We start from the raw sequence: 13,428 nt of genomic DNA, 5'->3' as shown, positions 1-13,428 counted from the left end.
CTTCTTATATTATGACATTTTTGTACCTTACTATACGATGGAATTTTTATGCCTTACTATACTATAAAAATTTAACTTACTGTACTTTGAAATTTTTTTGCCTTACTATACTATGGCCTTTTCCTTTTCCTTACTATACTATAACATTTTTATAACTTACTAAATATGAAATTATTTGCCTTACCATACTGTAACATTTTTTATAACTTACTATACGATGACATTACTATAATACTTACTATAATATATAATTTTTATACCTTACTTTACTATGACATTTTATCATCTTAGCATATTATGAAATGTTTACACCTTATTATCTGATAACATTTTCCTACCTTGGTGTGATCACATTTTACAGACAAATCCTACAAGCTAAAAATAATACATGTGATTGGCTGTAAACTTCTGTTATTGATTAGTCAGACTGTCTACAGTGGCTAGGCAAATGAAGGCTATTTTAGCTCAGAGTCAGAATCAGGATCAGAATAAGAAATTATTTTACTGTCATTTTGAAAGCATCCCACATACCCCAACAACAGAACAGACCAGACAAACTTATAAATGTATATTCAGTGTGAAAGTCTGACAGTGTTCGACTTTCATTTATTATAATGAACGTTAATTTTATCTTTCTTGACATATCTTTATTATTGTCATTCAGTCAGTGTCATTGCAGCATCTACAGTTTCTTTATATCTGATGCTGATATCATGTATTTATCTTTACCAGTACCACAGTGTAAAAATAGTAAAAGTACAAAAGTATATTTGGAGGCTGAAGCTATATTTTTAGTTTAAGTAACTCAAATACATACAAATAATAAGTAACAGAATAACAAAAGTTGTGTGTGTGTGTATGCGTGTGTATTCTATTTTTAAATGATAGCGATAACAGAAGCAGGTGACATCTCAGTTTGTAGACGGTAGTTGTGATTTTCAGGGACAGTGACGTTATGAACTTCAGTATTTCACAGAAGCTGAGGTCTGACTGAAGAGGAAACTCATTGTTCTGCAGATTCTGGCGAAACGCCCAGGCTCAAGGGGGAGGTGGGGGTGGAGGTGGAGCCTGCAAGTATAATCATGTTATTGGGTGACACACAACACACAACCCCCCCACCAAACAGCACATCACATAATGAGTGAGGCCAGTGGGCTCTTGCGTCACACGGCTTATCCGTGAATGAAGCGCAGGTCATGTGGTGAGTTTCTGCACGGTTGGTCAGCAGCTACGCAGGACGACAACAACGATGAGGGGAAAACTGGGCCCAGAGTGGAGGGTTGTAAAAACCTCTGAGACCACATGTTCATGAAGTAATTCATTGTTATCATCCTGTAGATTCTGATGTTTGACAAGTTGACCTCTGACCTTTTACTCATACACACCCAATAACATCATTATACTTGCAGATATTTGAATTATAATTTGCTCAAAATGCAGAATGCAAACAAGTTCATTCAGCTGCAAGACACACACACTGCTCCCCAAAAACTCACAACACTAAACAGGGTGCTGCAATGATGACATGTTTGTGTCAGCCCTGAGGTCACCTTCACCCGGTTCCCTCCACCAACAGCCACTGGGATTTTTGTCTTTGGGATTATTACAGAAAATAAACAACCCTTTATGATCCTGTCACGTTTTGTTCAGACACCAAACGTCTCTGAATGTGCAGGACGACAACTTTTCATCTTGATATCAATATGAAATGTTTTGGGGTTTTTAACGTAGAAAATTAAGTGTTTATTTCTCTGGTGCATGTAAACTGCAAAAATGACTTTAAAGTGAGTTTCTACCTCTAAAATTATGAATTAGTTTTCAGACTAAAACTATTTAAAATATCTTTTTGTTGTGTTTCTGTCACAGGCTGAAGCTATTTCAGCGTTTGACATCATTTGAGAGTTTTTTGTGTCAGATTTCTTACATGTCAAACCTGCTACTGTGCCATCCACCCTGCCACCAGGGGTCATGTGACCTGGATAAGAACAAAAACACACAACACCTGTGAGGTCTGTCGGAGCGGCCTAAATGCAGCCATGTCGCTTTCAAATCTGTTTTCTATGTTGTTCTTCCTCTTAGCGTAAACTCCCCCTCCTTCTTCTTCTTCCCTTTTTCTCGCCTCAGTGGTTCAGGATCAGAGGTGGACGTCTTTGTCTTGTGCAGAGTACCAATCATGGTGTTTTCCCTCTCAGTGAAAGTGAAAGTTCAGACTTTCCTTTTGTGTCTTTGCTGCAGATGACAGAAAACACCTACTCAGTCTCAGTTTGTCACTTCTCCTGTCTCTCAGCTGATGGTGGGGAGCGCTTGGTAGCTTCTCTTCTTCTGTGATCGCAGCAGAGGCGTCTGGGTGTCCACGTCCCGAGATAAAACCGCCCTGCCGGCTCGGCGCAGACGTGCACGCGTCCATCCGTAGACCAGACAGTTGAGGAAACCCTGAGAGGCCGAGGTGAACGCCTGAGGACAGAGGATGGACTGAAGTCACTGCTGGGGCAGGGAGAGTAGTAACATGTTTCATCACGTTTCCTGCTCATTTCAAAGGACAATTCTTCAAGTTGTTCCAGCAGCACCCCGTCCTGACCCCCCATCACAGGTTACTGTAGCAGTGCAACCACAGGTGCTGCTTCTTCTTCAGAGGCTTAAAGAGGTCAAATCCAGTGTTTCTTAAAAAACACAAAAGCAACGCTAATAATTGTCATTATTTTATTTTTAATACTTTTTCCGCTTCTTTATTAACTTGTTTATCATCGGTTGAACCCTCAGGTTTATCAGGTTTAATTGGAACCACAGCCATCACCTAAATATTACCAAACTGTACATTTAAGTTACAAATATGGCCCCTAAAAGCAGTGTACAGTACGTTTTATTACATGCTGTATATCACAAATTATTATATATTATTTCCTCAAACAAAAATCTGGAGTCAATTAAAAGCTGGGTCTTCAATAACAGCTGGGTGTGATCAACATGAACAAATAGAGGCCAGGGAAAAACAAGGGTGGATGAACTCCTGGTGCCTCCTGGAGTCACATGATGCTCATGCCAGTTATTGTACCACTTTAATAAATTCAACAATATAACCATGCTCTTTTCAACTCTGTTGTTCTGGATTTTGGTCTCTGAAACTATTTAATTCATTTATTCAGATGCACTTTGCTTTGTCGGCCTTTAATCCTGTCCACATGTTGAATGTACTTTGCCTGCAAATGTCCACGTGAAGCGCTGAAGGGTTTTTAATTTGAAACAGTTCCAGGAAGAGGGAGAAGATCAAAACAAGGCTTCACACTAAAATACGACCAATTATACTTATCAAACAGAGAGAACCAGAAACAAAGACCGGCCTCAAATACAAGTCTGACTCAGGTAAATCCCAGGTGTGTTCAGGACCACAGAGCAGGTCTTATTGAAACCCACAGTCCTGCAGCAGACTGACCTGAGATATGTAGAGGACGACCCCGGCCTCTCCCTGACACGCCGAGGGCTTAACCACCCGCAGAGATGCCAGACCCACCGCTGAGGGAGCAGCACAGAAACAGATACTGGTTAACGCTTCTGCCTGCATCACAGCAGCCAATCAGGAATGTCCAAACTTCTGTAACCATGGTGATTTGAATTAGGATGAGGAAACAAACCTGGACCCCAGCAAAGGATGAAGACCAGTGGATACAGGAGCATCCGTCTGTCCATCACACGGAAGGAGGTCCGCTGTTGGTTGCCTAGGTAACCATTTGACGTCACAGCCCGCCTGTAAATACGACGGGCTTTTACCACGAACACCTGAACCAGGGGAGAGAGATTTATATAAAGTGAAGCTGCCATTTGTTTTGTAGTCCAAACTGCCTACAAACATGTCACCATCACATCACGTGTGTAAACTCACCGTGATGGTGACGAGTGTGAAGATGAAGGTGGCGAGGAAGACGATGATGCTGTAGGTGTGCAGCAGGCTGCAGGTTGTGATTGGCTGCTGTTGCTCGGAGGTCAGGTACAGTGCTCCAGTGTGCAGCAGCAGACACCTGGTTTGGTACGGTGCACAGTGAGGGTCAAAAGGAAAACAAATCAAACATCACACAAATTTTCATCATCAGAAGAAAACAGTGACTTTAACAGAGCGACACCACGAGGCAGAATTCAAACCACTGTAAAGGTTTGGGGCAGATAAGATGTTTTTAAATCAGGTGAGCAGCAGGCTGCACGGCTCCACACAGGATCCCTGCTCACCTGTAGGGTTCGCTGAAGTTGGCTTGACATTGGCTGATGTTTCCTTGTATAAACACCGGCGTCATCAGCAGCAGAGGAATCAGACTGAAAACGGGTCAAACACAGTTTATTCTACAGGTGTGCTACTTTTTTTTTTTTGTTTTTTTTTTATCTTGAACGTCACTGCTGTCTCCAATGTTACTGAACAGGTTGGACTCACCCTGAGAGCAGAGCAGTGATTTTACCAGCTGTGCTCACTCTGTTGAAAAACTGGGGAGAAAAAGACAAGAGTATATTTTATTCTGTGGATGTTTAATTCAATTGTATGATTCTCAATTTAAAGGTTCATGTTCTAACTTCTCCAGTGTTTTATCTGAGTGTTGATCTCCATCAGAAGATATATCTGTGGTTTTAAGAACCAAAAACCATCTCAGTGTAGTTTTACATCTCCTCTCTCAGGCTTCTCTCTGGAGCTCAAGTATAACAACAGGTCTGAGGCTTTGATACTTTCACAGTATTAATATAGAACCTAGACCTGCTTTAGAATCACAAACACATGGACGTCTACCTTTAGACTGTGTGGAGCTTTAAGGGTGTTATTATGTTGTGTGTTTGTCTCAGACGTTGGTGATTTGACTCCTTTTTGACCCGGCTGCCTGTGGCTATGATGCTGTGAGTTTAACAAATGTCTTTGATTGAAATGTTGTATTTTAAATAAACTACATGTTGAGATTGTGCAAGAATTTAAACTTTCTTTTGTATTATTTTTTATTGTTACAAGTAGGAGCACTAACACAGACGAAGGCCTTGTTGTGTGAGGTCAGTGTGGGGGTGGTCTGTATCTACCTGTGCAGGGTATCCATCGTGGCAGCTGTAGAACTTCTCTCTGACTCCTGCGTAGAGGTTCCACATGTAGTTGAGTGTGTAGAAGAAGGAGGCCATGTACAGAATCTGACAGAACAAAAACACCAGTATATAGTCACTATGGAGTTATTGTGAGCTGCTTGTTTGTGCTACTGTTCATGTTTCACTGCACTTTTCTGAACGAGAACCCTCGTGTCACATTCACGCTCACACTTTGTGAACAGTAAACATCCCTCAGGGATAAAAGCAGCAGCCGACTCGGGGGTCGATGCTTCTGAACAATGGATGTAGGTCAGGAATGTTTGGAGAAGTTTTTCTGTTTTCCTTCTTTACGTCCAGGCTGTGGTCTGTCCTGGTTCTGCTGCTCTATTTCACTCCCCAGCTGACCCAGTTCAGGATCAGCTCTGAACCAGGTTGTCTGGGACAAACTGCCCCAAAACACCAGGACAGGACAGGGTCACTTCAGTCAGCGGATCTGTTTACTGTCCCGTCAATATTCCACCAACTTATCACAGCACTTTGAATAAGACACTGCAGCATAAACATTTTCAAATGACTTTAAAGGACCATTATGGTCTTTTTCAATGTTCAGCCAATTAAATACGACTCATGTTTTATGAAGGAGCATTTTAAAGTGACAGATATGCAGCAAAGAGCTGATGTTTCTGCATCAGTCTGCCTCCTGCAGAGCACCACAGATCTTTCATCACAAGTTATTACATTTTATTTCTACCTAAAGTTAATCAGAACATTTACCAATACATATTCACCAACGCTCCTCCTGAGGGTCTCAGGGTGTGAGCTTCAGAGAGGGCAGCTGATGGGATGATCTGGAAAGGCCTTAGCAGGGTTTTCCCACTGTGCTGAGAAACCTTAAAGGCTCAACCCATGTCTCATATGGTCTAGCAGTCAGGATTCCTGGTTTTCACGCAGGTGACTCAGGTTCAACTCCCGGTGGGGGACTTCATGTTTATAACAAGGGAACTGTGTCTATCAGTTGAGTCTTTGACACCAGAGACAAGAACTGAAACAACCACAAACCACACAGACCTTAGTGTGAACTGGACTTTGAAGAGCTGTTCCCTCAAGACAAAATTAGCTTTATATTATGTGTCTATAATTAGTGGGGGGACTCCAGATTTGACATGTCCCATATGGTCTAGTGGTCAGGATTCTTCAGGGCTGTGTTTAACGGCAGTTCCTCTGATGAACACCTACACTGTAAACAGTTACAGCCACATATGAAGTTGTTCTCTTTGAAACACTTGGAACACAATCATCATGTGGTAGCTGCGACCACAGCCCCTGTGGTCTACAGAGATCAGGACTCCTGGTTTTCAGGAGATGGAGCTGGTCGCAGTAAGTAGATGATAAATTAAAGTGTTCACGTGATGTTCACAAGAGAACAACTTCATATCTGGATATAACAGACCTGTTTTGGAGGAGCAGTTATTTGAAACCCAAGAAAGTTGTTCAATGGCTACCAACCAGTCCCATGTGGTCTAGCGGTCAGGATTCCTGGTTTTCACCCAGGCGGCCCGGGTTCAACTCCCGGTGTGGGAACAAAAGCCTTTGTAATTATTTACACCAGCGCAGGATTTAGAACCAGTCCGCTCTGAAAGCTATTTGATTTAGATGTTACAGTTTCCTTCTGTAATAAATTCAAAGGCTTCTGCTGAATCCAGGTCACCTCGGGACTCCTGGCTGCTATAGACCACGCAGGACATGAACAGTAAAGATGGCTGCCATGGTAATTAAACTGTGGTCGACTCAGTTCTCAGATCTGACTCCTGAGACAAGGACAAAGATCACAGCTGCTAAAAGATAATTAAAGCACAGTCATAGCAGATCTCACAAGGTTGAACCAACACATGAAAGCTGCTCTCGGTTACTCAGCACAGTTTCCCGTTGGGTTGAGAAACCTTAAAGGTAGAAACTAGTCCCATGTGGTCTAACAGTCAGGACTCCTGGTTTCACCCAGGTGGCCCGGGTTCAACATGTATCTGATCATTTACACCAGAGCAGGATTTCAGAACCAGTCCACTCTCCTGTGATAAATATAAAGAGACCAAACCAACATCCCAGACCTGAGTAGTGAGCTCTGTGTAAGGCCTATAACATCTGATTGTTATAAGTTATTTCTCTGAAGACTTCAGGCCTCCCACACTGGCAGTCATGTGACCTGTGGTCTAATGGTCAGGATTACTGGTGACTGGGGTTAAACTCCCAGTGTGAGAGTCCCCAGCTGCTAACTTCCTCAGATCACCTGCAGCTTCCTGATATCAACGTCCTCGAGTTCAACGCAAAATAATCATTAAATCCACAACAGTCTGAGAAGGTTAATAACAAGAGTCGAGCTGCAGTTTCTTTATGTCTCCACCAGAGGAAGAAGTGAAGAGGAATCTGTTCCCACTCCTGTTTTAAATGGCTTCATTTTGACTTTGGATAGTAAGAAATATTGTGCAGCTCTTTTTATTGATCCATCAAAAGCATTTGATACAGTTGACCATTCATTGTTTTTAAAACCACTTCAAAACATTGGTTGTGATTAAGTTGCATAGAATTGGACCTGGAGTTACCTCATGGACGGACGGAGCTGCACTAGGCTCTTTGTTCAGTTTGTCCTCGAGGCTCAGTCCTTGGACCTGTTCTTTTTACTCTTTATATAAACAACATTGTTTCTTTTGTAATATCCATCTTTGGGCTGATGATAGTGTTTGTATTGCACTGCAGATACAGTCGGCTGCAGACTCTCTCCAGCTCTGTTTACTGATTTTGAAGTTGCTCTGAATAACTATGAGTTGGTTTTAAATGCTGACAAATCTCAATGTATTATTTTCTCCAGAGCCACAAATATTAATTTGAATAATCACCTGCAGGTTGTGTATTTAGGAGTTTTCATGTGCATTTCTCAGCAGGAAGTTGAGATTATCCAGTTGTGTCTTGTCTCTTTGGGTCAGGAGGATTAAGAACAAGTTTTATATGAAGGTTCCTTATTTTGTCTGACTTTAAAGGAAATATTCTAAAAGCCCACAACTTTCCCCAAAAAACCAGAAGGAAAAACAAAGTTGTCATTTGAACAGTGGGTGGTTTGTCTGTGTTTTCTGACCTCGTGCTGCCGGTTTAAAAACCTGAAATCTTGGTTTCACAGGTTCAGAAATTTTCATTTTTTACTGACTATTAAATTTGTGAGACTGAATAAACAAGTTAGACCCACTGAGGGTGTTTTACACCAGTGGGAAGAGCTCAGACCACATTTACAGTCACAGTCATATAGCTCAGCTGAAGCACCGAGAGGTTTCAGGCACCATGTCCTGGTCTGTGTCATCAGTGCATCTGAACAGTATAAAATCTGAGTTCAAGCAAACAATGTTCCTCCTGAAGACATCAATCTTTAAAAACACCTCACAAATCTATCTATTGTTTCATTTTTAAAATATCTCAGTAATTTCCCACAAAACTTCTCACTGTGGTTTTCATCAAACAAACAGGAGGACATCATGGATTTGTGGACTATTGGGGACTATTTTCAGTGGTGGATGAATCCACATTTGGTGCTGATGTGAGTGTTTGTGGCAGCAGGACGGTGTGTGTGTGTGTGTGTGTGTGTGTGTGTGTGTGTGGGAGTGAGTCTAAGTAAACTACAGTGTGTGTTCATGGTGATGAAGGAACTCTGTGGCTCGGAGGAATCAGAGTGAGTGAGTGAGTGTGTGTGTGTGTGTGTGTGTTGTGTTTTACCTGTTCCACAGTGTGCAGGTTGTAACAGTGTGTGTTCAGGCTGTTGCAGTGTTTAGAGAAGAGAACGGCTCCGATCAGCCAGCAGACAGCGAGCAGCAGGTCGGACACGCTGAGCAGGAACAGAGGCTGCAGCTGCACACACACACACGCACGCACACACACACACACAGTACAGTGTGAATTGTTATGAATTTCTTACTGTAAAGGAAGTTGGAACCTGTTGATCCAGTTTACATCAGTTTCCACATTTTTTTATGAATGAGACTAAAACTACAAATAACTCAAATTATGGGTCAAGAAGATTGTGTGTTTGTGAAAAGATGCTCAGATATTAATTTAAAGCATGTGTTTGTGTATCACCTTCTGTGAACCTGAAAAAAACCCAAACTGAGACTGTGGATAAAATCAGTGGAAAAGTCGGTTTCAGAGATGATGAGAGAACTGCTTCTGTGCAGTAACATGAACACGTTTAAGTTCCATGTGTGAATTTTACTGTGACTCCTCAACATCTACAGATCTCATCATCACACTCGTCCTGCAAGTGAACATCCCTTCACATCATGTCCACTCTCATTTGATCCGCTTCAGTCAGCGAGTGTCACTGAGCAGAAACATGTAGAACAGAGAAGAGAGAGAGAGACTGACCTCCGGCGTCCGGCTGAGTCTCTGTGACATCACACAGATGATGATGGAGCCTGAGCCCAGAACGCTGCAAACCAGATCCCACAGGCGTCAAAAAGACTTCATCATGTTTTCATTTCATCATCACGTTTACTGTTCAGTCAAACAGGTTCTGTGGTGAGTTCGTCATTACAGTAAAAATGATTTGTTTACGCTGCTTCTGGAAACTTCAGGAACTAAAGCTGAGCTGTGATCAGATCATTTCATGTTGAATGGAACATTTCCTTCTATTGTTCTATTGCTGTGACCCCTGACCTCTCACCTCTTTCCCACTGGTCCCCAGCAAAGTGAATTACCCAGATGTGATAATGTGGAGGAGTCTCTGATTTAAAATGTGAAAAATCTTTAAATTGAATCTTGAAAATTGAAATTGTGTGAGAGCCACTGACCTGAGCAGAGCCATGACCAGCTGGATCCACCTGACGGCCTCATACACCTGCAGACAGGAGACGTCAGCTCAGGTCAACATCAGTGTTGCCACGCTCACACAGCTCAAAGCAGCAAAACACAAAGTCACAGCTTAAAACTAGAAACGAGTTTTTCTGAAACGATGCAGCTCGAGGTTCAGCAGCAGGAAGTGTCGACTCTAACAACACAACAGACAATAGAGCTCTGTGGCATCAGGCTGACACACACTGAACTCGTCCTTTAAACTCAGCTCTGTGTTAGTTGCAGATGTGAAGTGTGAAAGTGTTAAAAATAGAGACGGAGACTCTGAGCGTGGGCAAGACGTGAAACCCCAGAGACTGAAACCTCAGACAGGAAGTCGTCCCTGACCTCTCCCTCTGCTCTGACCTGGTTAATTTCAAACTGAATCACTGTGATTTTTTCATGTTAAATAGATTTTTTGAAGTCGACACTTTGGGCTTTTGTGAACGTGTGATGAACATTTTAGTATTTTATCAGCTAAACTGTTTCATATATAAACTGACTGGACTAAATAAATTGATTTATTAATATCTAAAAGAGAGAGAGACGTGCAGGTCCTGACCAATCGCTCCTGATGTTTTCATTAAACGATGCTTTAATTTAAACTCGGTCCTCAGCGCTGGAGAATGAAGTACATTCACAGTACAAATACTGCACTTTAGTAACATAAAGGTACTTTACATAGGCCTCTGCTGCTTTCCACTCGTTGGCAGCTATAGTTACCAGTAACACTGCAAATAAAAATATGACATGAAAACATGATGAAACTAATAACTACTCATTTTATTTGAAATGAGTTTTTCAGGCCTGATGATGTAAAACTTTATTGTTTATAATAAAAAAAAGAAAAAAATTGATAAGTCCTAAAAACATAATTTGTACAATGGAAATATGTATATTTTTCTATCTTGTTAACAATCTCCTCATCCATTAGGTGATTTAATCTTATTATTGATCTGTTTGTATATTGATTGATTATCTTGTGACCTCTCAGGAGGTCCAGACCCTCAGGTTGAGAACCACTGGGATAATTATCTAACAGGAGATAAAGTGAGCTCCACCTCCAACATTTAACTGCTGCTGCTCACGTTAATGCAATAACACAGTAAATAAAATGACACTGCATCATAACAATAATGTGAATTTTCTGTACTGAAATAAATCTCGACTCCCTGGACTCTGAGCCTCAGGCTGAACCCTCACCTCTGTCCAGTCGTGGGCCCCGGTCGTGTTCTTCTCTGTGCTGTTGGTGAAAATCTCCTGGAGTCTCTGTGCAGCCGCCATGATGCAGAAAAACCAGGGCTCAAAGTGAAGGAGAGGATCAGGGAGCAGTCTGCACCTGAAGCTGTCAGATTAAACATGCAGCAGCCTGACAGGAGGTTTTAACCTGCAGCCACTGACTCCGCCCCCATCTCTCTCTGAGCCCGCCCCCTGTGGGAGCTGGACCAGGAGGCTGGAGTCAGACCAGAGCGGGACTCCTGCCTCTCTAGTGCCACCCTCAGGACGAACGTCAGAACAGAAAAACCATCAGGACGTTTGTGGCTTTAATGACACCGACACTAAAACAAAACATCTGTCAACATCTGTAAATATTCAGACGTTTGTTTCAGTGTCATAGAAAAACAAAGAAAACTATCGTGAGGAGCTGGAACCAGAGGATTTAAACCAACAATCAGCTATCAGAATTGTTGCTGCTTCATTTTCTGTTGAACCAATTGATTCATTAATGAAGTTTTTAATTAGGACAATAAACAGATTCTGTCATTTATTTACCGCCCATCTGTGAATGTGCTCTTTAGACTTCCTGACTCTGTTGTTTCATTATGAATGTTTCTTCTTCCTGATTCCTGAAGTCAGGTGGATGAGCAGGTGACGACCAGCAAGTGACCCACACACAGGAAGTGAGAATGTGGACTTTGTGGTGAGATGTTTTCTCAACTTTTGTTTCAAAGGTCAAGATGAGCTTTGAATCTTCAGACCGCTGCAGTTTGACTCCTGGTGAGTGGAAACCTTTTTAATTTTGATTTTATTTTTTATTTTCTCTGCAGAAATGACAGAGAGTGTGAGACCTTGTTGGTGACGCCTGGCAGCGAAATGAACAGAAATTAAAACAGACAAACAGTTACAGCATGACTGAAGGTCATGACCTTCAGTCATGCTGTAACTGTTTGACCTTCAGATCACAGCAGGTGGTCTGAAGGTCAAACAGCTGATGACTCAACTGCAGACGTCTGAGTGACTTTACTGAGTTTCAGTGATTCCAAGTGTAAATATGTGAATCTGTTGCTCAGACACTTTCAGTCCCTTTGGTTCCACCTGCAGGGTTGTAATGATATAGACACAGACACACTCAGTAGCAGCAGAAAGGCCTCGTGGGTAAACGCAGACTGTCTTTGGGTCGACTGATCAACCTGAGGAAGTGTCCTTGAGCAAGGCACCGAACCCCTGCAGGCCTCACACTTCACGTCACAGCAGTAACACAGGAAATAAAATCTTACTGTTTTCAGACAGAGGTAATGTCATGTGGTGTCAGGATGTTGTTAGCCTAGCTTAGCATTAAGGCTGGAAACACACAAATAAAACGACCAATGTGTGTAAAGCTGAAGCTCAGCAATCAACAGTCTCTGTTCTCTTCTGTGTTCTGTTCTTCAACCTGACAGAGTTCCAGCATCAACCACAACCACTGGGACCTTTACACTCTTGCCTGTGGACAAGTTAAACAGAACCAGCCTCCCAGTTTCTCCCTGTGTCCAGTCTTTATGCTAAGCTAGGCTAACCACATCCTGACTCCAGGCTAGTACTTGACTGAATGCTGACCTTCTAACAGCCTCCACAGTCGTTCAGTTTCTCTGTGACTCAGCTGATAACATCTGAAACATGATGAAGGACATCGACACTGAGTCTTTACACGGTTCCTCCTGTTAAAGGACCAGTTCACATTCTTTTTACAAGTCCGTCTTTAAACATCACTCACACATCTGTATGTGCATTGAAACAGGTTTTGCTTAATCAAGCTTCCTGAAACTCTGTGGATGGAAGTGATGGAGGACTCACTCCACATCCACTAAATCCTCTGTCTGTGTTGGTCTGAACTTCAGGCTTCAGCTGAGTCACACAGCCTCTGAGGTTACAGCCCTGACTGTGGAGGGAACAACAGGCTCCAACTGTGGAAGGTTCCTTCATGAGTCAGGTCAGGAACCCACCGGCTGTGTGACAAGATCTAGAAAAGAGAAAAGACCTGTTGATGTCATAGTGACATCACACCAGCAACACAACACTGATGCCTTCAGTGCTGAATCTGACGCAGGCATGAAAAATATAAATATATTTTTTAACCATTTCAGCAGCTGCTTGTGGAGACTGAGGAGTTTTAGAGACATTTTCTGTCCGAAGTAAATCAGAAATGAATTTATAATGATAAGAAATCCAACATCTGAGTATCCTGCAGACTGTACACAGACAGACGGAGCTGTGTGTTCTCGGTGCTGCACACACAGCTGCAGCCTCAGATCTGCTTCA

At 42.3% G+C, this 13,428-nt stretch overlaps 1 protein-coding gene and 1 non-coding gene across 2 annotated transcripts; one reads left to right on the top strand and one right to left on the bottom strand.

Annotated features, from left to right (window-relative positions):
• Window positions 1–483: 483 nt before the first annotated feature.
• On the bottom strand, window positions 484–13,357 carry tmem116 (transmembrane protein 116). The gene is made up of 11 exons (XM_071470233.1): window positions 11,113–13,357; window positions 9,870–9,916; window positions 9,445–9,508; window positions 8,800–8,931; window positions 5,044–5,148; window positions 4,418–4,467; window positions 4,219–4,302; window positions 3,878–4,013; window positions 3,630–3,774; window positions 3,431–3,510; window positions 484–2,454 (listed from the first exon to the last, which is right to left on the bottom strand). The coding sequence occupies exons 1-11, from the start codon at window positions 11,191–11,193 to the stop codon at window positions 2,284–2,286; spliced, it is 1,095 nt and encodes a 364-aa protein (XP_071326334.1). The 5' UTR covers window positions 11,194–13,357; the 3' UTR covers window positions 484–2,283.
• On the top strand, window positions 6,553–6,624 carry trnae-uuc (transfer RNA glutamic acid (anticodon UUC)). The gene has a single exon. It is a non-coding gene; the product is annotated as a tRNA-Glu (tRNA).
• Window positions 13,358–13,428: the final 71 nt, after the last annotated feature.

This window comes from Trachinotus anak, unplaced genomic scaffold (assembly GCF_046630095.1).
Source record: "Trachinotus anak isolate AG129_WGS33_773 ecotype Australia unplaced genomic scaffold, CSIRO_AGI_Tana_v1 ptg000032l, whole genome shotgun sequence".
Taxonomy (NCBI): domain Eukaryota; kingdom Metazoa; phylum Chordata; class Actinopteri; order Carangiformes; family Carangidae; genus Trachinotus; species Trachinotus anak.
Note: the sequence above shows the minus strand (reverse complement) of the source record. Positions and strands in the feature narration are given on the sequence as shown.